Source organism: Anopheles coustani, chromosome 2, assembly GCF_943734705.1.
Source record: "Anopheles coustani chromosome 2, idAnoCousDA_361_x.2, whole genome shotgun sequence".
NCBI lineage: Eukaryota > Metazoa > Arthropoda > Insecta > Diptera > Culicidae > Anopheles > Anopheles coustani.
In genome coordinates this window covers 24,370,088-24,397,251 of record NC_071289.1, presented here as the reverse complement: position 1 = coordinate 24,397,251, position 27,164 = coordinate 24,370,088, and the positions used below count along the sequence as shown (strand labels likewise).

Here is a 27,164-nt window from a genome sequence, read left to right as displayed (position 1 = left end):
GATTCTGCCTTCCCAAAAATTGATTTTAGCTTTTCTACTGTAGCCGCCAGCGTAAAATCCCGGGGATACCGGGGAAGGATAAAGCTTACATACCGGTCGTGTTCTATCGTCCCCAGCTTGCGCATGAGCAATCTGACCTTTGCTGCATCGTCGATCCTGGCAGCGTCCTTGGTGAAAAGGTCTTCGTATCGCGAGTACCATTGCTCGAACGTTACCCCGACGTCGGCCTCGAAGCGAAACTCGGTGATGTTCCCAGCCAACGAGTCGATTATTTGTTCCGGATTATAGGCCATCGGCTGGTGCTGCTCCTGCGGCTGTGGTGGCATTTGCGGGTAGGGGGCTGGATGCTGTTGGCTCATCATTAATTTAGTTATGAGCTGCTGCTGCTGCTGCATTTGCTGTTGCAAAATTTTCACGATTTCTATCATCGGAGGGTCTCCATGTGGGCACGCGGTCGACAGCGATGGCGGATTGCAGCCTGGTGACGCCTGCGGGAGCGATGGCGGATGCTGGCTTAGTGACGCCTGCGGGAGCGATGGTGGATGCTGGCTTAGCGTCGCTTGGACACTCGGTAGCTGCTCCGTCGTTGGGGCGTTTGGCCAAAGCGGCGTGCCGTTTGCCGTTTGCGAAAATGCTGGAACCTCGGCGGGCTGCGATAAACGGCGATTCTCATCCTCCATATCCAAGTCTGCCGGACTTGAATCTTCACGGCGTCTTTTGCTCTTCGGCGGAATTTTTACACACGCACTTATTCACTTTCACACACAAAAATCTTTGGTCTCTTTTTCCTCGTCGCCACTGTTATGGTTTGTTGGTTTACATAAAATGATTAAAACTTTATTACTAATTACGTTCAAAATTACATGTTAAAATTATAACGCGCGTGTGTGTGTATCCGGTGTATTGCGGCCAGCGCTGCCGTACGTCCGTGCCGGTGCGCGGTTGGGAAGCGAGAGAGGTCGGGGCCGATCTTCTCGAGCGCTCCACGGCAAGGACTCTCCACATCGAAAACCCAGTCAACAAGGACAGGGTTGAGCGGAAGCGTTACGCGCGCGCCCAAGGTGCCTACACAACACCTGCTGTCTGCATCAATATGTATGAATTGTAGCAAAACGAAAGGAACTTCTAGGAACTAGGAAAAGATAAGGTTCAATCGTTGCTTGTAATAACTCAAGCCATCGACGACAGCGAGTGTTGGCTGTCTAGGTCACAGATCGACTCGTTTGGTTGGTCTGTTTTAACCCGATTTCCCACTTCATTTTTCCATGATGCATCACTGTCGATGCTGTTACGCCAACTACGATGCAATCCACCTCGAGGTGAAGAAAACGTGGCTTAAGGTTAAAATAATCTAGTTGGCGAGGTGAGGTTGTTTGTACCGCCCACTGGGGGCGGAGGTCAAGCAGCTAGAAAATCATGCTTTTGGCTTTGGTCGAAAGAATTAGGTCGAACACACACACACCCCGGCAAGGCTTGTGGTGGACGTAAGCAAATAAAACTTGCCCTGGGTTCTAGGCAAGATGAGTATTATGCTGGAGATATAGTAATTGAGGCAGTGCGGATAGTTATCTCATTTTAACCGCATGGTTTTGTTACTTAAAGCAAATATTTACCTTAAAAAAGTAAATAGAAAGTGAATGTTATAAGAACACATCCAGCCTAGTATATACCACACCATCATGTTTATGAATTTATTGTGTTTTATTTTTATCCACATAATAAATTCTTCAGTGATACACTTACCAATATGTTAAAAATGAAATATACAAATAAATATGCAAGAAAGCATCAAACGCATAATTTTCATAGTTTGATCCATTGTTCCATCGGTTTTTGATAAATGGAGAAAAATAAAAGTTTTGCTACAACACAGTTGAAAATAATGCTTGTATCGAACAATTTGGATGAATACGTTTTCTATCCTAGTAATGTGAAGTGCAAAGTAATCCTCTATTTTTGTACAATTTATACACAATTGAAGTTTCATTTAAATCTAGAACAGATTCTTTATTGCTTTCAATAAGATAATATTTATGCAAAACTAGAATAATGTATTCCTGTTGGAAGATACATCCAGCCATTTATACACTTAGAAGCGAAGTCCCTGTTTTAGGATGCGTTTTTTTTCATCCTCACATTGTTCTTCCCGTGCCAAGAGTGCGTAGCTCGACACGCTACGATACGAACAGCACCGCAAACAGAAATAATATTTATTGTGCTCCAGGCGAACGAGTAGTGTGCGTTTGCTTGTGTGGAAAATCTCTCACTAAAGTTGGCCAACCAGAGAGCTAGTGAATATAAAAAAAAGAAACAAAAATAGAAAGAAAAAGAATGATGAAAAAGTGAAGCTGTCGTCGACAGAAGCCGGAAAAACTTTTCCATCAAATCCATCCACCAAGCGTCCGTTCGTTTCACAGCAGGATTGGGGGGAGGCTAATGTTCCGGTATTTTGTTTACCGTTGGCCTGAAAGTCCTTTTGATAAGCTAACGGAACGTATCCTGGGTAGCCCCAGAGTCCAGCAGAACCGGAACGCTATCGCATGTCCGTCACCCCGGACGATGAAGGCAGGGATTTGGTGTAGTTGTTTTTGTTGTTCCTTCTGGAGCGGGGAATAAAAATGGGCCCGGGAATGGCAACAGGCGCTAAACGTATGTCATAAGCCGATTGTTACAAAATAGCGAAACAGTTGTAGTTCGGAATGTTATCCCAAGGATCATTTGAGGTAAATCCCTGGGTGTAAGTTTTTTTCTTCTCATTTCTGCAAGGAAATGAAATGAGGATAAACTATTGCGGATGGATAAACATTTATTGATCCTACTTATGATTAGATGAAAAATTTAATTTGAATAAATTGGTGATGAACTTCATGGCCAACAATTTGAAAGTATAAATCAATGAAACACCAGTAACTATTTTGATTTATTATTCTGTTATATATTATCGTTCATATATATAGTACAACATTTTACAAAACAAATGGTCGACAATAATTCGAGGGTATCGTTTAAAGACTTCGATCGATTAAACGGCTGGCAAGTGCAGAAAAACCCACGAATGATACGATGTTTCGATTCAGTGTTTATATACTGCACCTTGTTTTTTATCTGTCTATCTTTGACTACATATTTCCATCCTTCGCTTCGCTTTTCATTGCATTATGATTTTCACAAATTGATTTTTCCTGCTCCGGTATGGAATGTTTTGTTTTTCAACCATTAGCTACTGACTTTTCAATAACATTCACCCACATCGGGGATGGCGTGGCTTTTTTTGACCAACGGTTCTCATTTCCGTACGACAAAAAAGAAAACTTCATATGAAAACAAGAAAGAAGGAGAAAACATGCGGAAAAAAATCATCTCCCAGTAGCGCTTTGTGGGAAATTTATTTTGCAAATGAAAAAACAACATAATTCTCTAGACGTACTCTGCCAAGAATATCTTCCTTTTTTCTTGTTTCTATTGCTCCAAGTGAGCCAGTAAAAATGTGAAACACCTGATATTTGTACCTCCTTCGGTTTCAGTTCTTGCTTTATTTTGGTTTCTCGAATCGAATGGCATCGAGGGCGTGGAGGGGGATTGTTTCTTTTTTCTTCGAGCGCCGAATTTGTGATTTGTGAACGGCAGCTGGCGTCGTCATCACGTTCAGCCACTTCTTTTTTCTTCCTTTAACAGATGACAAGTTGCAAACGTAGTCAAAAGTAAAGGGAATCAGCCCGAATACCTTTCGGAACGAAACAGACGGAGAGCAGATTTGAAATACAACCCAAAAACAGCCGCTAGCGTTGGAAAAACACTTTTCCGTGGTACACGGATCATCTTTTTGCAAAAAGTTTTGTTTTCCCAAGTTCTACAGTGGAACAGTTTCGACGCAAATTTTTCCAAACCCAAGCAGTTGTTGTGCGGTGATGTTTGGGTTTTCGAAGAAATTAAAAAGCGCCCGCGCGTGGTGCGATTTATGCGGCGCGATTTATGCCTTCGGGGTCAACGCACCGTTCGGTGTGGCACCGCCGTCACCACCGCCTGCCCCTGCACCACCGCCGTCAAGATCAGCATACTTTTCCATCTGGTACATGTCGATCAGCAGCCGGGAAATGGGCACGGAACCGATGGTTTCCTTGAAGAACAGCGTCTCGATGGTGGTCGAGCGGATCGTGCGGAGGAGCGGAAGTAGCAGCAGGAGTCGGCCGAAGCGGGTTGGCTGGCGCGGGTAGCGGACGCGCACATGCTCCGACAGGACGCACTGGGCCTGATCCTGGAGCATCTCGACCGGCTGGACATCGCACAGTTCGGACGTTTCTGCGAACGGGAAAGCGAACATAAAAATGGAATGTTAGGTCATACCGTTTTTAAACAAGGATAGTTTGTTTAAGGGCTTTATTGTCCGAATTAAAGGTGAAAAATGCATAGGATGTTACTTTGAAATGTACAACAAAAGTTAATAAAAATGAATGACGTATAATTTTAACAGAACTAGTAGACGATATCGTAACGGACTGCTTCCAGAAGCATTGGCTAATCAAACTCAATATTCTCTTTGAGTAAGTTCCTTTTATCACATTCGCTTTGTTTATCACACTCTCTCGTCCTTCTTTTCACTCCACTCCATCACTCCTTTATCACATCGTCTTTATCGCTCTGTACAAATTTAGTTTTTATGAGGCTTCAAGTTGATAAGTTAGAATGTTTCCATATGCACAACAACGGACCATCTAAATGCAAACGCAAATGCCTAAATTAAATCATTTTACATCTGTTGCAACAAGGGGTTTGTGTGAGATCATCAACGTGTATCAAAACACTTTTAATCGTTTTCTTCTATGTTCTTCGATCTTCGCAAACTGGAGCGTCAACAAACGGACTTTTTTTTAGTGTAATTTCTTTTTAGTTTTCTTTTTAAAACTCATGTCAATTTGACCATTCTCATTTTTATCGTAAATAAAATAATATACCTTGGTTTTGATATTTTCACTAACTGGTTACGAACATATCTGATTAACAGTAATGGTTTGGAACATTATTTTAAATATAAAAAGACCACAAACCTAGAAGCTTCCTAGAGTTGTTGCGTGATCTTTAATGTTTACGAAATTAACGTTACTCCTCTGCCAACAATTGTTGGCCACTTAAGTGGACTTCCGAATTTTTTTATTTAGGAGTGTTTGAGACGAAAGGATTATATCAACAAAAACCATGTTATTCTTTTCATGTGATGTTTGTGTGAACGCGGACGAGGACGCAAGACAGCTTGCATCTCGAACCAAGGCGTATAAAAAGATGACCACTTTGCAGACGATCGTCATAAGTTTTGGCCTTGCACTCGAGTGAGGAGATATTGCTTCGGTGTTTTAGGATGGGAGTTTTCGTTAGACTGGTGGTGTTAGTTGGTTCTACCGTACTCGCAGCAGTGTGTCCAACGTGTGCAACAACTGGATTTGAACTGGAAGTGTTGTTGGGAAAGTTGGATTACATCCAGTATAAACTGTTTGAGCTTGAGGACGGTATGAAACGCAACGAGGAAGCAATCACTAGGCTACAGGCTGACTCCAAACTGCTACTCGATAGCGCCAAAGGACCCTTTGGCTCGTGCCAGACAGAACCAACGAAGGTTTCCGGACGATACGTGATACAGTCCGAGCGCAATAAACGTCCGTCCGAGGTTTACTGCGAGCAGAAGTCGTTCGGTGGAGGTTGGATCGTTCTACAACATCGTTTTAATGGAAGTGAAAACTTTTCAAGAAACTGGACCGACTACCGCGAGGGATTCGGCGATCTGGATGGTGAATTCTGGCTCGGGTTGGAAAACATACACCGGTTGACTTCAGAGAGCCCCTGCGAAATGTTGGTGGAGGTGAAAGACTTTCAAGGCAGCTACGGTTATGCGCACTACGACAAATTTGAAATTGAAGCCGAAGCCGAGGCGTACCGTTTGAAGCTGTTGGGGAAGTATAGTGGAACAGCGGGAGATTCGATGCGGACGAATGAGAACATGAGATTTAGCACCCACGATAGGGACAACGATAGCTGGAGCGATGAAAGTTGTGCAACAGATTCCGGGGGCTGGTGGTACTGGGCCTGCACTTATGCCAATCTGAACGGGTACTATAGCAATACGCCGTACAACGCACAATCGCTCATCTGGTACAATTTGAAAGATGACTGGCGTGGATTGGCTTATTCGAGGATGATGATTCGAGAACTGAAGAAAAATTAAAACATTGCTTGAGTAATAAAGCAATCATAACTTTATTACTTTGATAAATATCGTTTATTGGTACAGGAATAAAGATTCATCAACAAAAGAAGTTTTTTCTTGATGCAGAAGAAAGATCGTGAAAACTATACTAAAAAGAAGTCGTTTACTAAAAATGTTCAAAAATGACGAAGTTATCGAAGAGTTTGAATAGTCAGATTTTCAAAATGACGACGTACTAAAAATAGGGGTCAAAATGACCACCAAAAGCATTCAATCAGTGGTCAATTCGGTTCTCCGAACTGGTCGAACAAAAAATTCTGAAATTTTTGTTTTAGATGTAGGCTTGGCTTTTAAGCTTTGTTTTTTTTTTTGTATTTTGCCATTTTTGAGGCATGAAATCCGAAATTTGCTATTTGGGTGGCTATTGGATTGTAGAGTTAGAGTTAACCACCTGATTTCATAATCTTAAGAGTATACATATTTTGCAAACATTTATATAAATACACCCAAATCCATGCGAAAAGCTTGTGCATTTCTTTTTAAGACTGGCCAAAATCAACATACCAAAATGGTAAGCGCAATCTTTAGTGATAATAAAGAATGTGTAAGCTTAAAGTCTCCAAATTCATAAGCAGTATAGATGTCAGTGTCATGGATATACGATAAAACTGCAAAATCCTTACCGGGAGAAAAGAGAATCACCGCCTTCATGCAGCCCAGCTCGCTGAGATCGGGCGATATTTGTCGAAACCGGCACAGGATCTCCTGCATCGTCTTCATCTCCAGCTGGGTCGGTGCGTCCTGGGGCAGCCGGTCGCGCACCTGGGGCGAGTCGAGCAGACTGCTCAAGTCCCACGGTACGCTCCATTGGGCGAAGTTGAGCAGAAACAGTTCCTTCCACGATTCCTGGAGTCGATCAGGAAAAAAGGTTTATAAAAATAGTTAGATAGTTGCTTCTCAGGTAAATCATTTCTAAAAGGCACCAGAACGTAACCGTACCTGGAGTAATAGATGTTGGTCATTTTTCGAGAGCGTTTGAAAGGGAATCAGACACCGGACCCACCGGACGGACATGAAGAGCAACCGAGCCGTTGTTTCCTGATGAGTTGATGGAAAAACAGAATAGTAACCAGAGTCAGTACCTTCTGGTCTATGTTCCTTCGGATGTTGGTTATTTTCTAAATACCTGTAAAATCTCCCAAGTAGGGAGTCGTATGATGGCGGGTCCATCTGGTGGAAGTGCCGTTAGAGGCACCGGATGCGGAACGAGTGGTGGCGGTGGTCCAGATGCAGCTCCCGGAGGATGCGAACTCCCGCTTCCGGCGAGACCACTTCCAGTGCCGACGCCTCCACCGCTCGAGCTGCTGCTTCCACTCGGAGTGAACCCGGGAAAAGCGAGGCTGTGGTGATGCATCTGATACTGGATGAACTCCTGACACTTGTCCGAACTCATCAGGATGTCCAGCACTCCGTTTTGGGACAGTGGCGATGGCAGACTGAGGCTGGTTGCGTTGATCGGGGTCGGGCTGAGGACGCTCGAGCTGCCGTCGACGGTGGACTGCGGACTGGTAAGGCTCTCCGAAGGTGAGTCCACGCTGATGGAGCTCTTCGAGTCGGTCGGCGACGGAGGCATCGGTTCCAGCGACCGGTACATGTGCTGGACGTGCCCGGACGGTGTAAACTCGAACGGTCCGCCGGACGGCTTCGGATGCTCGATTTTGATCGGAGACAAATGCTGTTGATGCTGCTGCTGCTGCTGCGTCTGCTGGCCGGGGCCGTTCGGGACGCTGGCCAGGGGAAATTCGAACTTACCCTGCTCCAACTTAACCGGCGGCATTTGGAGGGACGGTGGAAGGTGGTGGTGCCCGAGGGGCGCAAACGAGAGTGGCTGGGGATGGTGAAGCAGCGGGTTCGGTCCGGACATTGCCGAGTGATGCAAACCGGGCGGAAAGTGGGCCATGGCGTGACTATGGAAGGACGACCCGTTCACGAACGGGCCGGACAGGTGCGGGTGCCCGGGGTGGCCACCGTTGCCCTGGAGGTGCTGTAGTTTCGGTTTCCGTGGGCCACGCTCGTGTTGAACCGCTGAAGAGAGCCGAAGAGAAGGGAAGAGACCCGAACCAGCGCGAAAGAAAAACAAAGAAAAGACAATCAGTAACGATAACGAGTGTAAGGGCCACCGTGGGCCAAGGGGAAAAATGAGCAGGTGAGGAAATTTCATTACGTGGAAAATAGTATGCATCAAGACCCGCTTTCCTGCACGATCCCGGCAAAGCTGCAGTTCGGTTTCGGGAGACACAAAACATCACCCGCCATTAGAATTCTTTCGATTGGATTCGGGGCATTAAATACAGGATCAATAGTTTCATTTAAAATTACACAACGGAATTAACCCATCCATCCAATGATGGTATAAAATGAACTAAAGGAGTTTTTCACTCAACGCGTCCATGTTTAGCCGAGAGCAATTTCATTCGAGTTGATTTTGAAGGATCAAGTTTTCATTGCATCCCCGATTGGAAAGAGCATTGCTTTATTTCTCTGAGGAAAATTTAAATTGCAGTACCCTGTTTTCTTCCAGTGATGAGGATTGTTTGATAGTCTATCTAACTATTAGATTCTGAATTTTATTTTATGACATTAATTTAGCGGAAGTGTTTGAGAACCAATTCATTGCAAAACAATTAAATTTTTCGTTTTAAAACATTTTCGATTACTGTTATTGTTACTTATACTTTTGACGAAAGTTTTCTTGGACATTTTGTTGAAAGCACATAAATACTCAACTTATTCTTCTCTGTTATTAACTATTAACACAACTATTTTGCTTGAAACCCCGTTTTTCTTACTTCACACTCTATTTTTGATTGAAACTAAATCAAGGTTAACTTTTACAACCAGCTTTGAAAATTATTGTTGCTTTTGCATCTTTCGAAAGACAGTAGTAGCTAAAATTGTTAGCATTTTGTTCTTCAACTTCGATTTCCAGATCGCTTACTGACGATTGTGCATGTTTGTTTTACTTCTATTATTAACTTTTGGTAACTTTTCTTTTCCTCATTACATGAAATTGCGCGGACACACTGTTTTTCTCACGTGGAAAACTCGGGTTATTCTTAGTTTTTTCTTGGAGATGATATTATATTTTCACTCTTGGAAGCTCTTGTGCAGGTGGGATTTTTCAATCCGATTGGATGAGTGAAAAATTTCACCCGAATAAATTGTCATACCTTTTTGTCGATAGGTAACCCAATTTAGGAGCGATTTTCTTCCAATGAATTTCACTTCACCCACCATTGCTTTGCATTTCACACTTCATTTGACCGGTAAAGATATCAATTTCACCTACGATCCGGTTTTCCATTCGAATTGAGCCCCCTTTTCCGAGGGGTGAGTTTAATTGTTAGCCTGAAAGGAATCGGAAACGGATCGAAAGGATCATCCCGTTGCGAGAACGGAGCGCATTGCATGAAAAGGGGCTCAAAGATAGGTTCTTTTTCAACCGCTCCTTCATATTATTACTATTAGTATTATTTTCAGAGTAGGAAAGGCAAGGGTTTTCCTTGCGATCAGCCATGGCTCGGTGGCATCCCGATTTGTGTAACATTTTGACACATGACTTAACACACGGCTTCGTCCCCTTTGACGTGGTACTTTAATCGCCGGCTGGGAAAACCGCCAGCTGATCAACGGTTCACCAATGGTAGGGCTCTTAACAAATGTTCTTAGCTCTTGGTTGGCCACCCAACCTTCCCTTTTGCCGTGCTGCGAGAAAACCGTCGGCCACAGAAAACAGGCCCTCGCCGAACGGATCGTTTCCCCGATGCGAGTCGGATTTTCAATGTAGTGCATAATCCCTTCCTATCGGGTTTGATCGAAATTTAATGTTTGCGACCGATTTACTTCTGGACTTGGGAATGTCAAGTGTTGCGAAGTGGTAATGGATGTAGCTGTGAACGAAAAAAAAAAAATCGGAATAGGAAAACTTCCCCAAACAAAAGCCGGAAAACTCGTGGGGAAGGGCAAATGCAAGGAAGCTGTTGTTTTTGAGACGTGAAAAAGTGTGAGGAAAAGCCTTAAGCCAACGATGAGAAGGTTACAGTCTCTTTTCTTCAGCCACCGTAAAAAGGAGAAAAGGAACATTTCTTAACCATTTAATCGCCTATTACCTACGGCGATAGGGAAGGATGAACACATTTGGAGGAAAAAAGTAACGGTTCTCAGCAGACAAGACGCAACTTCTTTCTTGTGTGCCTTCGGAAAAGGGGGGGGGGGGTGCTTTTTGCATAACTTTTTGCACCAAAAGACTCCTAATCCTTTCCCAAACACGACACCCAAAAGGAAAAGGGTACAAAAGCGGCAGGCGAAACCGAAACCGTAACCGTACGCGCATTTATTGGAGCGAAGATTTTCCCTCGGGCTGAGGGAAAATTAAAAAGTTTCACCCAAAAGGTTTACCCTTCTCCCTACCGCCTGATGTGTCCTTCTCGCCACCGAACAGTGTCTACACACAGCTCGCATAAAACGCTTGGTTTCTTGATGTCGCTTAAGACTTTTATGCAAAACTTCTCCGGCACTCGAGCGCGGGGTTCGGTTTCTTGATCTTGGGCTTATCTTGAAAGGAGTTTCACCAGCGGGATTTGCTTCCCTGGCAAATTGGGCACCGGTAGCGGGCCGGAAGGGGATCGGCCGGGGCCGCAAACTCAAATATTGACACCCGAAGACGCTGCAAAGAAACGAATCTGGGACCGGGGACCGGGGAGTTGTTCCGGAAAATTGTCCGATGGTGCTCTAATGTGCCGGCTAGTGGTTGTTAAGAAAACGTTTTCTCGCAAGGTGGAAGTTCGTCGCACTGCTTGTTGAAAGATGCGGGATCGTCCAACGTCGAGCAAGTAGGGTGGGTGTAAGATGACAGGTGAAGGGAGGCTTCCGGTGGAGCGGCTGAAAAGTGCTGGTATGGTAATGAACCCCAGAGATCCTGAAGAGAATCTGCCAAACCAGCATCTCGGCTGCGCAAAGTTGAAAGTTAAGAGGACAATCAAGCAGACTCGAGGCAAAAGTGATACGCTGTCGAAAAGGTGGTTTTATGCTAATGTTTGAATACTATTTACGTGCTCAAAGAGAGAAACGGAAAACTGTCACTAAGCTTGATTTGGTGTTGTTTTTTTTACTCTGAAAATTATTGCTCTGTATGGCTTTAAGGATTTAATAACCTTTGTTTTAAGTAATATTAAGCATGTTACTTTGATTTTTTGCTGTGTTTTCTATCCTTTTCCGTAGCACAACATTTGTCAAATGTCCTAGTTTTTATACAAATATCAGCGTATGGACAGCTTTACCTTTGCTTAATACCCTAATTTTCAAATAAAATATCAACATTTGGAATCCAATTTGATAGGTTTGATGGGACAAACGTTATTTGTTGATATATTCAGTGGAGAAAGCCATTCAGCTTTAGCGCGTCAATCGAATTGATTCGAACTTCAATCGAATTGATTCAATCGAATCGAGTTGTAAATATTCATACATACATATCATGTCAAAAGAAAACATCGACATGTGTAGCATAAACATTTTTGTGAATCGAAAAATCGAATCGATCGAAGTCCGTGCTTGCAGCAATTATGACGAAAATCTGATACTTTTCGTAATTTCATTTGTAATGAAATGTCATCAGAATAAAAATCAATGTTATAACAATGAAAAAATTGATTTTTTAAATGAAAATGAAAGTTTACTGATGATGATGATTCTGGACGTATTTAACGATTAGGATAGAAACCTATAAACTTTAGACACATCATTATCTGAGTGTATTGTCAAAGAATGAATATGCTCGATATTATTCCCTTACTAAAGGAAGCTACATCCATAAAAATACCCAAGTCTACCTTTATGCAACAGCGGAACGAAAGGATTAAATAAATAAATAAATATTTTCCACCGGCCATAAACCAGTGGAAATAAATTTGCTTTCTAAAGCAATAATAATAACAAATTATTTCTATCCCCACCCCATCCTCGCCGCGCTCCCAGGCACCATCGGGACCAGGTTCGGTTTCGGATCATCTACCATTTGTCCATCAATATTGAACTGCATGCCCGGCTTAGCCACTGCAATCCAAAACAACGCCCCGGCCTATCCATTTTATGCACACATTGCGACACAAATCCGCGTCCATCCGGCATCCGATCACGCTGTTCCCTTCCCATGGAAAGCACCCCTCGGGAACCCCTAATGGAATCTAAACACACTCGAAGGGCAAGGGATGTTTGCAAAGCGGGCGGGCGGGAGGGCGGGCTTAACCGGTAAGTGTGACAAATGCTGTCACCATCAGCAGCGTGTCGGATGGGAGGGGAGGAGGAGGATGAAACGAAATCATATGTCCCAGCGCTGCCCGAGGGTAGGTCCAGGGGGATGGATGGAGGTGGCGCGGATTGCGCTTCGAGGATCGTTGTTTTCCACCCGAGTGCGTTCGTGCGATTTTCCATGATCTCCTGAGCCCGAGGCACCGCTTTTGGCCCGGGGCCGAAGAGGGCCGGTGGAGGAAGGACTGTAGTGCAACGATGTGGAAAAGCCGACCGCGGACTTAGCGCGTTTTCCCGGCGCCTTCTTCGTAGGACATTCCCTTTTCCATCCCTCGATCCAAAGGTTTCTCTGTTCGACGATGCGAATTAGGAGGAAAAACATCCTCCCAACCCCGGGTGTAGGTGGTGGGGGTGTTGGTGGTGCCATTTTCACCACCGGAAAAGCGTGGGTGCGGGATGGCAAACGAAACGAATTCCGTTCGGCTCATCAAAAAGATTCATGACCCCGCGCGACATCGACATTACGAATGCTGCTGGCTTCTGGGCCGGAGGTGTAGGGAAAATGAGACTGGGCTGGGTGTGGGTGGGTGGAAGGATGTCCTGGCTTGCGCTCGGCCCTGGGAAACGCGACACTTGGCTTGGGCCCCGGTTGGTGTTTTTGGCCAAAAAACCGAACACCCTGCGTGGCGCGGATTGAATGGGTCATAAATATTTACTCGCCATCCTACATGCTATGCTGCTGCTGCTGCTGTTGTTATCTCTGACACCTTCCTACATATTTACCGACGGTTCCGGTCCGTTGTTTCTATTTCTCTCCCCTGTTCTCACTCCCTCCTCTCTCTCTCTCTCACCCTTTTCATCGACTATCTCTTTCGCAAGCCACAAAAACTCTACACACTCACATCCCGAGGATGTGTTTCACAAAGCAAAGCTCATATATGACGAGGCACAAATCAACCCCTTTTCGCGGCCCCGAAATGTACATGTGTGTGTGTGCGTGGCTTAACAACGGCGAAACAAAATTAGCTAATTTATAATTAATTTACGGTACCCGATCAAAATAAAACCCAAACTGCGAGGTTTGAAACCGGAGAACATTTACTCCCTGTTTCGTCCTTTTTCGGATTCTATCATTGGTGTGTGTTTTCGGGATTCCCCAGCAAACACCCACACAACGGGGCTCGATAATGACACGGCAGTGCATCCCATACGGATGGAAGGATGTACATGTGTGTTCCGCCCGCTCGTCACGGGGATTCACGCCCTTCCGGTTTACACGACGGCGCTTTGTTTTGGGTCGATGATTTTCGAAGACATTAAAACTTCATAAACACTCCCGCCAGTTCACACGCTCTTCGGTTTCCCCACAAAAACCCCGGTGGGAAGCCACAGCATCCGAAACCGGTCGAAAAAAAACTCCCTTCCCCCAGAGTTGGGATGCAGCGCATCTGGAAGGTGGGCGATGATGATTGTACCCCATAAGGTACAGGTGAGATGGAACAGTTTCTGCAGCTGACAGTGTTTAGAAGGCACCCCTTGTAAAGGGGAATCGAATCGAATTTAGAACCCCACCACAGCCGTGGGACGGAAAATGAGAAACGGAACCATCGAGGTCAGTCCGAATTCGTTCCACTTCTGCTGACCGACGCGATTCAACGTCAAGTTTCGTCCTTTCGTTCCGCGCGCGAATTGACCGATGGAGTGTCTTGAGGCAAACGCGAGAAGGGCAATCATCATCCAACGGGCATCAACCGGGTGGGAATAAAAAAGGGTGGGAAACGGAAACATCTGCTCGGGGAAATCGATCACTCGGATCGGTCAATCGGTGGGGTGGAATTTAATTCTCCTTTAACGACGGATTGGTCATCAACAAGTGGGAAGGAAAGGTGCCTTTTTTTTCCTACACCCCATACTAGGGAGATGATAGTGTGGATCAAGGAGGATGGAATTGCTCCGTAATGCTGATGACACCTAGCGAACTAACCGACAGGCTGTTGACTACTGCATGATGCGATGCGAGGGAGGACATGAAAAGAGTGCAAATTCATGCTGCGATGTATGGTTCATGTATGCAAGACGATTATTACACAATGAAAATAAAAGCGATATGTGATTCTGTATGAAGATGTCTAGGTTTTATAGTCCAAGATTAAACACATAAACAGATAATATATGACTAAATTTAATCCATACTCAATGTAGAAGGTATCAAGTAAATTCTGTTATAAAAGGAGTGTAATTTCATTTAATCGTATGCGTCAAAGGAAAATCATTTCGCTAAACATCTTCAGGACATTTGAAAGCAAGAAGTCTACGTGGCTCGAACTTAAAGAAAAACAACGTTAATTTACTCATATCTAAAACATAAATATTATTCTGATCTATACTTTGATAGAGAAAAAACGTGTTCGTGCAAGAAGAATATTGATAAATTGTATAATTGCAACTTTATTTTGAGATTGCACACCTTAGGATACATAATTTCATACACTTCACTTGTTTCTATTCGTTGTTCCTCTCCTCCCTTATCACAAATAACTTTTATACATTTTAGGATACATCCTTATAGATACTTCTCTTATGTCGCTCTTTAAGAAATAACTGTATCAAATCGATTTTCTAGAGTTTTTTTTTCGGGGGTTAGAATATTTTGTGAAAATATATCAGTTACTGGTTTTTATCGTTAAAGTAATTCTATTGATCATTCAATTCAACTTACATTATGATTAATTAGACAATTCTTCTAAAATCATATGTGATAATGCACGAATTATCAGTAAGTTTGTCGAACTGTTTGAAAAGCTTATCAGCTGTTTAAAATAGTCTATAACACATATCAATCCAGGTCCAACAATCGAAAAATACATTGTTTGGTATCTAATAAATATAGCCATAAGCTATGAAAATAAAAGAACGATCATTTGATCCATATACGGAGCTGCACATCAAGTAAATTTATTATAAAAATAGAATTTTTGATCTTTACCTTTTACAATGGATTAAACATGTTTTTGTTCTAGACGTCAAAAGATTTGCGCAAAGTTCAAACAATTCTCCGGGGCGTTTGCTTTCCCGCGAACCTTTTGATCCCGCACGAATGGCTCAATTCGATTCGCCCAACCGTCAACTGCCGTATCGGAAAAGCTCCTCCTTGGAAGCGGGATACGACTCGGTGGATGCGGCATATCAGCTCTGCCGACCGCTAAAAGGCGACATTAAGGGAGAAAAATATCGCTTCCGCGCAGGGGATTACAGGGATTTCCGATTCCTTGGTTGCCCACCCCGAAGCCCCCGAGCCCGCGACGATGTACGCCCGGCCACTTTCCACTTCTGTGGCAAACAAATTGACGACAAGCTTCTTATCATTTTCCAGCTGTTAGGGTAGGAACTGAGGCGATAAAATGGCCCGTCGTCAGGGTGAAATGGTGGTTGGTGGGCGAGAAAAAGGTGGGGGAGAAAAAAAACCCAAACTCAGCACCGTGAAAATTGTTTCCAACAGGGACGTCAAAGACGACGACGACGACGACGGTGGCAATGTAATGGAACGCTTCATTTGATGTGTTTGCCAAGGCCTTCCCGCGCGAACGCTGCGTGGCCGGGAAAGCGCAGAACAAACGCGGGCACGCCTTTCAACGTGGCGGAAAACGATGGAAAGTACGGATTTCCACAGTTCGCCCCCGAGCTGCTGACTGCTGCTGGCTGGAAATGCCTCCAGCTGTGTTTACTTCGCGCTCCCATCCTCTTGAGTTCCGGTTGGCGGTTGGTTGGCTCCACCGTTTTATCCCGAGAACTTGAAGTACCAACGGTGGAGACGTATTTCCATCCCCACGCTGGCACCGGAGCACCGGAATGGAGTGGAAAATTGTGCCCGACATTCGCAAAACCGAAACCGCAGCGTCGCTCGCAGTTGATTAGCATGCCGAAGCCGTGGCGCAAGGAAATGCCGCGTAATCACTGCTAAATGGCGTCAGCTTCGGTGGATGGGAAAATGCAAACGATCCGCAAACAAAGTGGGAAGGGGATCGGAAGCCCATTTGTGGTCGAGGATGTAACCCGGCTGCTGGTGGCTTGAGGGTAGGTGAAGGCAAGTAATTGGCCCAGGCGGAAGGAGTGATCGTCTCCAGCTACTTACCGTCCTTGTTCATCGCCGATTGGAAGCACTTGGAGAGCCGGCAGGCGCGGCACTGGTTGCGGTGGGTTTTGTCCACCGGACAGCGGCCCTTCAGCTCACCGGCCGCCTTGCACGTGTACACTCGGTTCCGGTGGATGCTGCGCTTGAAGAACCCGGAGCATCCTGCACAAGCGACGGGGAAGGAGAAGGACGGAGTATGAGCGAAAATGGAAGTTGGAAATTCCGGTCCCATGCCGTAGTGCACTTACCATCACAGCTGTAGATGCCGTAGTGTTTACCCGAGCTGCGATCGCCGCACACTTTGCACGGAATGTCTAGCAATCTGTCACCTCAATAGTAGAGAGAGATGGAGAGATGAAAGGAAGAGCAACGATTAGATATCCGGTTTGAACCAACACTCATCTAGTAACCTTATCAGCAAAAGCATCAGACTTATTCGAATGTAATGAAGCTTGCAATTAAGGTTTTTCACTGAAATTTGAAAAATTATTGTAATGTAAATGTAAATAAAATATTTATGAAAAAAATATAACTGTGGTGAGGTTTTAAGAAAACCAATATTTTGATGTTTTTCGTGAAGGGTTCTTTTGATCCCACCACTTCGTGGTTTGCTTTGAAGTTTGAAACACATATCTTAAGATAACTCCGCCATTCTCAAACCTGTGTTGGGTTAAGAGGTGGGACTCATCATCATTTATTTAAGCATCGGTTTTCGTTTACGATCGGGAGTAGCTCAAAATGCACTTGTCATAAAAGATATGATCGCTTTGGTTGATTCTGTTGTATCGAAATTCTTAAAGTATCATCAGCAAACTCTATTATATTTTTGATGAAAAACATCATACTATGAAGCATGAAAACAAAATCCAAAAGTTGTTTTCATGTGCCTAAGATTATCACATTAGGCTGTTAGTTACAGTTTTTAAAAAGGAAAAGATCACGTTCCGCTCAATTAAGAAATTATTGGCAACTGCAAAGCTTATGCACATTGAGTTGGTTGTAAGACTCTTGCCAACCGGACAATTAGAAGAAAAATGAATATCTCTTTAACCCCCTTGGAAGGTATATAATTTTCCTTTGATCTCTCATATTTTTACCATAAGTATCAAGGAGGAATTGTATCATAGCGATATTAACCGATATCGATTATCATATCGCTATCAGAACTGAATGGCATAAAAAATATGAAGTGCTAAAAGCCAGCGACTATAGTTAGTCGCATTATATTTAATAAATGAGATAAAAATTCAATTTTCAAAGTATTTTTTTTTTTTTTTTTTTTTATGTGGCTCGACATCCCCTAGTGGGACAAGGCCTCTCTCCGAAGAGAGTTTGTGTGACCGAAAGACGGTATATTATAGATCGGTGGTCAGCCGTTCGTAATACCGGAGGGTGCCAGACTCGAGATTCGATCCCACACCTGTGGTGTGGTGTTTCCTCGCGCTACCGCTGCGCCATGGGCACCCCCTATTTTCAAAGTATGCTTCTTCAAAAATCTTCAAAAAAATCATAAAATACATAATAGTGCAGCATCATGTTGTATAATCTGTATTTTAATGAAGTTTGTATTTGAATAAACAAACACATTACATTCGTGGTTGCTTGCAAGTAATTTTTGGGTAACGTTCGTTCCTTTTTCTCCTCCCATCTGTTTCCATTCTCCTCATTCCACAATAGGCATCGAAAAGACCAACCGAGAAAAAGCGGACTAGTAAGATTTAGCACGGAAGTGAAAATAAAACAATTATTTAGTCAGACAACCCTTTTTACCCTTGTAAGCGGATTTTCAGCTGGCACGCGTAGACGGTTTGCCTCGAGTGCCCGACCGAAGGCAAACCTTGTGTCTGGTTTCCGGCACCAAAATCCGGAAACTGCCAACACTAATTTAATGGTATTCCGCCCGGTATGGACGAAAGCAAACCCGTCCGGAAAAAAGGGGACAACGAATCCGTGTCAATTGCACGACGGCTCGACGTAATGTTGGTGTTTTTCCAACACCTCACGCTCATTTGTTTTTTCTGCCCTTTATTTTGATTTGACGTTTGGCACCAATTCCCACGAGCCGGAGGGGCAACGGCGGGAATGCGATCTGCTAATAGAGGTGAAGCAGTGCGAGCGGTCGAAAAAGGATGCTACATTATTTTCCTCCCTTCTCGAGACCGGAAGTGATTAAGTGAAGTACCCTTATCTAATGCTTTCGTTCGGTTAAAATGACCGAGTGGCATTGTATTCAATCAACAAAAAAAAACATCATGAGGCTTGTAAAATAATTCATATTTCAATTTGAACCACACATTTTATCTTCTCCAAAAAAAACGTCAGGACAGAATCAAGCGTTTCATGTAATCGTAAAATTATTTACATAACCGCAAGAAAGTGTGTTATTTAGAAACATATAAAAATGTGCCTAAGTATCATTGCATAATCTTGCCTGTTCGAACTTCAGTTACCTTTTCATAAAAACAACAAGCAAACTATAAGTTGATAAAGATGAATTAAGATGTATAATTTATTAACGAATTCATGCAATAAAAATAGGTTTATTTTACAGAAAAAAATATTGCGTTAATTATCGTGAATGGTCTAATTAGGATTTAACTATTACCCTTAGTTCATTTGCATATTCAATTTATGGAGGTTGCAAAGCAAACAAATTCATCATAAACATTCACTGATAAAAGTAATGACTTGAGTGAATAAGCTTGCTTTTTGTCCATAAGCGAACTGTTTGAAAACGAACAGGTAGGTAAACATTGAATTCTAGGCCATTTTTACTCGTATAACCCGTAAAAGAAATCCTTAAGAAGATTTTTACATAGCATGAACCGAAGTGCAGTTCAAAAATATGGCGAACGGAAAATCTACAGTTTGTTTGAAAACTCTTTGCTATTTAAACAAATATGAAAAGTAACAATTTCTACACGCAATTCCTAGTATTTGTTAAAACATGCACTAGTTTCATTTTGTTTTGAAGATAGTAATGTTGGCTTCGCACACCTTTTCCCAACACAATACCAACTTTACGGCTCCAGGAAATGTGGAAAACTGTTTGCATACTACACCAGCAACTCGTCAGCTTTTCCACTGGCACCACCCAGTTTTCCCCGGAAGTTGAACCAACCCTTTTCCATCCCTTCGTCTGCTGGACATAACAAGCCAATATCGATTGCGGCAAGCTGGTTCAAATGGATCCTTACCGTTCACGCACTACTACAAGCCAGTGCACCGTTGACACACGGATACACATACCACTCCGACCAAAGCAAACATCCCCCAGCCTCCAATAAATCAATTGCATTCAGCCTCCCGGCCACCAATCGAAGTGCAATCTTGCGTAACTTTCTGCCATTGTGATGTGGCGCAGACGAGCCGAAGTGTCCTTTTGACAAAATGGCGCACAGAACCATTCCGGTAGCCGGACGGTATCCTTGAGCTGGTCCTGGGGCAACCGGAATGGGGTGAACGTGCATAAATAAACGTTCATACCTCGTCAGCCATAGAACAAAGCATGAAGATTATTTGAGACCGGTTCTTTTTGCAAAAGCAATAACTTTATGTACCGGAAAGTGCTGAAGTACTTAACTTGTTGATCCATTTAATTTATGTTTCTTTTGAATACTCAACCAATAGAAAACGAGAAATAAATTATTTTATTGGGTTGAAAACATATCAAATTCAAAGTAAAAAGGATTGATTTTGTGTTATATCACACATAAAACAACATTGGAAAAACCTACACAAACGCCGCTCATTTATCACGACGAGCGCAAAAGTCTCTGCTCCGGCTGCCAATAGAGTAATTTACGCCAACGTGTTAAATAAACATTTCCCATCAAACGCCCACCCGGCGTTTCCCGGCGGACACCAGGATTCCCGGCCCTTCGGCCCTTTAGCTGGCGCGCAACCCGTCGACCAAAATCAACATTGAAAAATTAATCAAAATTTTAATTCATGTTTTTCTAGCGCCTTCCGGTTGGTTTGGTTTCTCGCTTCACTCGGATCGATTATCGAACTGGCTTTCAATTCCGCCGCCGCAGTTTTGTCACGCTTCGGGCGTGACCCCTTCATTTCCACCCCGTTTTCACCGCTTGCCGATTTGGCGAGAAGTGGTGACCCGTTTTTCACCCCTTTTGGCCCGCTTTGCAGACGAGGTCGACGGATGACTCCGGGAGGTCGAGGTGTGTCTCGGGCGTGATTCGTGGCGGCGGACACCTATTTGCGTTTCTAATCCTGCACTCCACGAACGGAGCGTGCCTTCCAGGCCTTTCGGCCTTTTCGCCTTTTCCGGGTCCGGCTCTGTAAGCGTGTCGGTATGCACTTGTGTGTGTGTGTGTGTCTGTTTGGCCACGGTTAGCCAATGCCGGGTTGGCTCCGACGGATGACGAACGGCTGACCTTAGTGTTGGGCAAGAGTTGAGTTCTTTCTTTTGTCAAAACCAACACCGGTAAATCTTGCACCCGTTGTGTCCTTTTCCCACCACCACACACACACACAGACGATGAAGTAACTTTCCCCGTGTTTCCATTTCCACCGATGGCTTGCGCTGCGGGTTCCCTCTTCGCACCCCACCCCTAGACTTTCCGACGATGGCAATTGTTTTGCTTTAATTTTAAATATTTGAGAAAGGAAAACACTCGTTACGCCGGGATTTGCGACGGAACGGAGGGTTGCGGCCGAAGCGACGTGGATCATCTTGAACGCGCCGGACGCCGATAGAAAAACATTCGATGGGAAAACCCGGCAACTGGTCCCGCTGTAAAAATGGACACTGGCAGGGGAGTACTGTTTGTTGTGTTGTGGAAGCATTGTAGCTAGATTGTGTGAGATTGTGTGAACTCTTTGTCAAGCAGGGAGTGAAGAATAGGGAAAACATGATGCAGTACAAGTAGAAAGGAAAATCGCATTGATGTAAGAAGCCCACGTTCGGTTTATTCAACTACGATAAAAGGACCATGTGCGGATTTGATAAAACATGTACAAAAACATCAGTCTATTCTTTGCAAAACTGTTATGTTAACACACGTTTTCTGAAAGTTTGATTTCAATAAGTTATGGTCAATAAAGTCACCAGTTTAAACATTTAAGAAGTAGTGCGCTGGTGCCTTAATTGCCAAGCTGCCACAAACATAGAAAATTGCGTAAAAATCTCTGCATCATTGATCAAATAATTGTAAACTATTAAAGGGAATAAAGTGTTAGGAAAATAAACACTATACTTGGTGAAGAAATCATAAATCATACATATTTTATGGTATAAATTATACTAGAGCTCTAATAACTAGATCTCTCACAAAGCACATCATCTACTTAAAATATATAAAAAATCCTTAAATGATTGACAGAACCCAATGTAGTTTAAAACACACAAGTACGTTATGAGAGGAAGTAGACATGCTGTGCATATGCATGAAGAAAAATTCCTAAAAAGGAGTTATTGGGTGATCTAATGCGTAATGTGAAACAGAACATAAGCTAAAACTTTGTTCCCATCCCAGGGCTAGCTTAAATGGGGTCTTTAGAAACTCTTTCAATGTTTTTAGGTTATTCATATTCGTAAACGAATTTGCAAACCACATAGAAAAATTTGACTTAGAACAATACTATTTGTTTATTTTCTCGCTTAATTTAACGATATATTACAATATTTTACTATTTGCTGTTATTAGATTGCAATGTAATTTGTAACAGTATTCCCATTGTAGGCTCATATACTAAATACTTCCTCTAACAAGGCCATCTTCAGTTTGAGGTTGTCCGTGTTTACTTTATATATTTTATACTCAAATATCTTATTATGTTTGGATATAATTTTCAAGCTAAATACATTCGAGGTCTTTTAAAGAAATATAAAGAGTTTAAAGACTATAAGTTTGTGAGTATAATTAATGCAAACTTTTAACTAAACTGAAGGTTTGCCAATAACAAAACATCGAAAAAATTGATAACAACAGGAAACAAAAACGTGTTAACAGTAAGAATTGTAAACTGTGTTGAGCATGAGATAAGGAATGGTTAGTTTTTTTATTGCATGTTTTGAAATTGTCTTCAGCTACTAAAGATGTCTCGGGATTTCGCAGTAAATCCGCCATGTTATATCAATGCCTACCTGTTCCCATTCTGCGCGGCTGCCAAATGAGTTTGAAATCCACCGTGAGCCAGTTGTTGCCGGAGTGGCTTCACAAGTCGATAAAATTCCAACACAGCGCTGCCTCGGTGTTTCGCCAGGATCAGCAAATTACCCTCACGAACGGTGTGACTTTATTCGCACATCAATCACATACACACACACACAAACCCACACACAGTCTCACGTGCAATCAATTTGAAACTTTCTTTCGAGTCGACATAGGGAAGCACTTGGTTTGACTTTTGTTTGCCAGCGGTGTTCGACAGAAAACGGGTAACAATCTGTTTCGCAATGAGGAGTAAGGACAAAAACCAGGCGTAGCACTCGCAATGTCGTTCGCTCGATCACAATCTAGGCTGAAGGCTCCTGACACTCTCCACACCGAGCACCGATGGGGCCTTTCGTTTCGTTCCTTTCCTCAACGCGACACACCACACGATGGAACGATTGTTTGACCAAACCGCACACATTAGACACCCGATAAAAAGGGAGGAACTCACATCACACGGCCGACACTTGCATTATTCCTCAAATTCGGCAGGGCCAAAACGTCAGTTGTTCACGTGGTCCTTCCACCTTCAGAGGCAGTTTCCCGGCAACGATGGCTATCTTTGCGACTTCGCAAACGACTGAACCGTACACCCCAAGGACCCCGCAATAGAACTCCACGACGGACACACGGTCTCGTTCATTCTCTCCTACCCGAGGAACTCTCTCACAAGCCTTCACACGTCGTACGGAACGTTCCCGTGTGATCCGGTGACAGCGCGCGCGAACCTACTGGCGACTGGCTGCTTGCGATGAAAGCTGCTTACCGACTGATGTCAAAATTGACTTCATCGTAGTTCACATTGGCTGGTTGGCTAGGTTCCACCCGTGCGCTACTTCATCTAGCCCTCCCTCCACACGGTAGGGATCACGGGTGTGGTGTGAGAACTCATCCCCCGAACCGGCGTGTACTCCGCACGACGGAAGGCGTCAGTCGTTAGCTTCATGTCCTTCCGGTGCCCGCACACAGTGACACACTTGAACATCGCACCCCCTCGATGAAGGGTCGAGTCGGTGCGAACGAAAGGGAAGATCCCATCCAATGTCGACCGGGTGGCCTTATGTTCGGGGTGTCCACCCTCACCCCTTCGCTGTCTTGCTGCACATCCGGGAATGGGTCGTGTATCACGTCGAGAGACCAACCAACGGGTCCGGACGAAGGAGTCACTTCGGCATCGTATGTCAGTTTGTAGCTTCAGTGGACTCTCGACTCCCCGCACGAACTCCAGAAACAGTCCCCAATGCGACCGGACCGATTGTTGTGTAGCATCAACCACAGTTCTTCCCCCTTCTCCCTCCCCCGCATCGGCCCGTATTCCACAAAATTGACAAAAAAGGGCTCAGTTACAAGCGCTACACTCCGCCGCAAACTCTCCACCGGAACCAGAAATGGCGGTCCGGTGCAACTTTGCTGAAATGGGCATGAATTATTGCGACACCTCTGCCACCTGCCGCCAGGTATATACCGCCACCGGTGGAAACGGCCGCCATATCCTTTCACCGTAGGAGGGCGTGGCCTAGGACGGATGAAATATGCACACCGGCTCTCCCTTTCCCAACCACCAACACCAACACATCGGTATCGGCGGGGGGCGTGGCATTGCGCTGCTTGTGTACTTTACCGTACGCTCGAGTGTATCCTTTTCCGCGTACACACGCACACCAGCGCAATCTCATTCATTCATTCATTCGTTCGTTTGCTCGCCGTGGCATGTTTTCGCTACCTTTTCTACGCCGTTGTGTTCATTCATTTACGCACACACGCTCGGCGGCAGGACTCGTTTCGTATCCTTCTGGTATCTGAAATTTTCAACATGCCAAACACAACCACACATACACACACGCTCAACACTTGGGCACAGCTTAATCACAGCGACATACCGCAGTATGGAGCGGCATCGGTTACTTCGTCGCCGTAAAGTCACGCTTCCGAAAGCTGAACGATTGTTTCACGCAAAGCACGCGTTGCTGCTACGGTTCGACCGATGGCTGGTTTTTCGGGTGGCTTTTTTACCTACACCGACCACGGAACACGGTGCGACCCGGTATGGTCGAAAGTTGATTGATGTTGGCTCACTTTGTCACGATTTACGCTGTGGGTGAGATTAGGGGCAATACAGAAGGAATATGGCTGAAGAATGATGGCTTTTCAAGGCTTCAGCATCTTCCCGGATGCGTGTGAACACGATCACGTGCGGTGCTTTGTGAATTTAATATTCACGTTCCGTTTCCCTGCTTGAAGTCAGTAGCGCGAAACATATGCGAAACAATTGTAGAATAGTTTTAACTATTTAGTGAATATCGTCAATATTTTCAGAGTCTTGATCAAATTGGTATAAAGCCCATGAAAATGTACCAATATATAGTTGAATAATCACACACCCACGTTAAAAAAATATATTTCCATATCTCCCAATAAAGCGGTTTAAAAAATCTTTAGCCTTTCAACAACTTCACCAGGCGCCTCCATTAGTTGAAGTGGCAACTTGTTTCTGGCCGCGAATAAATCATAAGAGCCTGAGCCTGAACGAAAAAAAGACCACCTCTTCCTGATTCCGCATTCGTGACGCGGCACTAATTGAGACGATATGTACCACCGGAAGGAGTGTCCTTCTTTTTTTCGCGCCCACCCGAACCTGCGCTTCCTCTATTAAATGTGTTTTACATTTTATTTTTCCTTCCCGCGTCGTCGTCGCCAACCGGTAACGAAATGGTGCTGAGTTTAACGTTGTCTAACGCCACTCCATGGGTATTCCCAATGCCGTGGCTTACCCTGGCCCCCACAAACACCCACCCACTCTGTCGAAGGATGTGATGGATGCGCCCGACGGATCCGAGCCGGAGGCAAAAAAGCACTTTCGTTGCCTGGCGTGCACTTTCTGATGACAAAATTGACGGTATCACGTCACATTAAGTGGAGGTGACAATTTTTTCCCTCGCCCCATGCTCGTTTCCCTTTGCCGAACCAAGCGGGGCTGAAGATGATTGATTGATATTGATTTGATTGTCCGATTATTGCTGGGCCATTGGAAAAGGTATTGGAACAGCTAACTTTTTCCATTGGAAAGTTATAATATATTTTTATAATTTTATTTCCTAACTAAACGTGTTAAAAGCTTGATGGTTTTATGAAGTTTCACGTAATTTTTGATAATTTTCAACCACAAAACTATTTCCGTATAGCTAGTCATTAGATTAATTTTACAAAATATAATTCATCAAATATTCTTAAACCAATTTTTCATTTGAAAAACTCTCGACATGGTCAGAACAAGTGAGAAAAAAACACGATAAATAGCATAAAGCAATCACAAATCATGTTTCGCATCCAATGCCATGGCCTTTTACGAAGGATTGTCGGATTTGCCTAATTGAATTTGATTTGATTTGTTTATGCTAATTATGATGCCGGGATTGGGAACCAACCTTTTTTTCCCTTTTGGCAGTCTATGCTTTCGTTTGTTTATTGTTTTTCCCTCTCTCATGCCATTCGCATTGCGATGCTTGAGGACTTCAGCACGAGTTGTCTATCCCTACGAGTGGCACCAGCCGAGATGGTGGTTTTGTAAACAACAGCAGATCATGATATTCTAATGGTGGGGCGCACAATTAAGTCTACGAGTAAAAAAACGCTGAAACGCAGACAGAAACAACAGACTCACCGAACAATCGGCACTTCTTTTCCGGTAATGAGATTCTAATCGTACCTAAAAACATCAATTTTCGCCTAATTGAATTTCGTTCCGGCGTGAAATGAAACCAACGCCAAAGTAACGACAAAAAAGCGCAACTAGAGAATGGGAAAAGTGGGGAGTTGAAAAAACAGCATCAAGCTTAATTCTAACCCCGACAAGTGGCGTGCAGCAAACGCAGGGGGTGGCAAAAAACCCGATGCTCCATCCAACGAGGCTAATTAATTCGTACGAATCCATGTTACCACGCCGCAACCATTTTTCTCACCTCCCTTGCGGTCGGGAGGGTCCTCGTCGGGGGGTCGGACGGATGGGCAGTTGTACAAAACCAGCAAACCTTAGCCACCGCAAAACCGTCCCCTTCGTTCCCGGACCGCAGTCGGTCTGGAATGGTGGCATGAGCATGACGACTGGAAAGGATGTTTAACAATTCATAAGTCCTTGTCCGTGCCGTGGGCGTGGTGAGGAAGGGGGAGGGAATTTTTGGCAAAAAGTTTCCTCATTAAGAGGAAGCTCCCTGATTTTACCACCGCCTGCACCGGCGGAAGGTGTTCCTGTCCCCCGGGCCGGAAGTCGTAAGCTAAGCTGATCCGGGATCAGGACAACACCGCTGTGTGGCGTGTTCGTTGGGCGTGATGAGCCACCATAAACTCCGGTACA

At 44.2% G+C, this 27,164-nt stretch overlaps 1 protein-coding gene across 1 annotated transcript; it reads right to left on the bottom strand.

The window, feature by feature from the left end:
* Nucleotides 1-3,970: 3,970 nt before the first annotated feature.
* On the bottom strand, nucleotides 3,971-22,753 carry LOC131264130 (protein dissatisfaction). The gene is made up of 7 exons (XM_058266418.1): nucleotides 22,744-22,753; nucleotides 16,886-16,966; nucleotides 16,638-16,799; nucleotides 7,383-8,281; nucleotides 7,196-7,294; nucleotides 6,880-7,102; nucleotides 3,971-4,299 (listed from the first exon to the last, which is right to left on the bottom strand). Exons 1-7 carry the CDS (start codon nucleotides 22,751-22,753, stop codon nucleotides 3,971-3,973), a joined length of 1,803 nt encoding a protein of 600 aa, XP_058122401.1.
* Nucleotides 22,754-27,164: the final 4,411 nt, after the last annotated feature.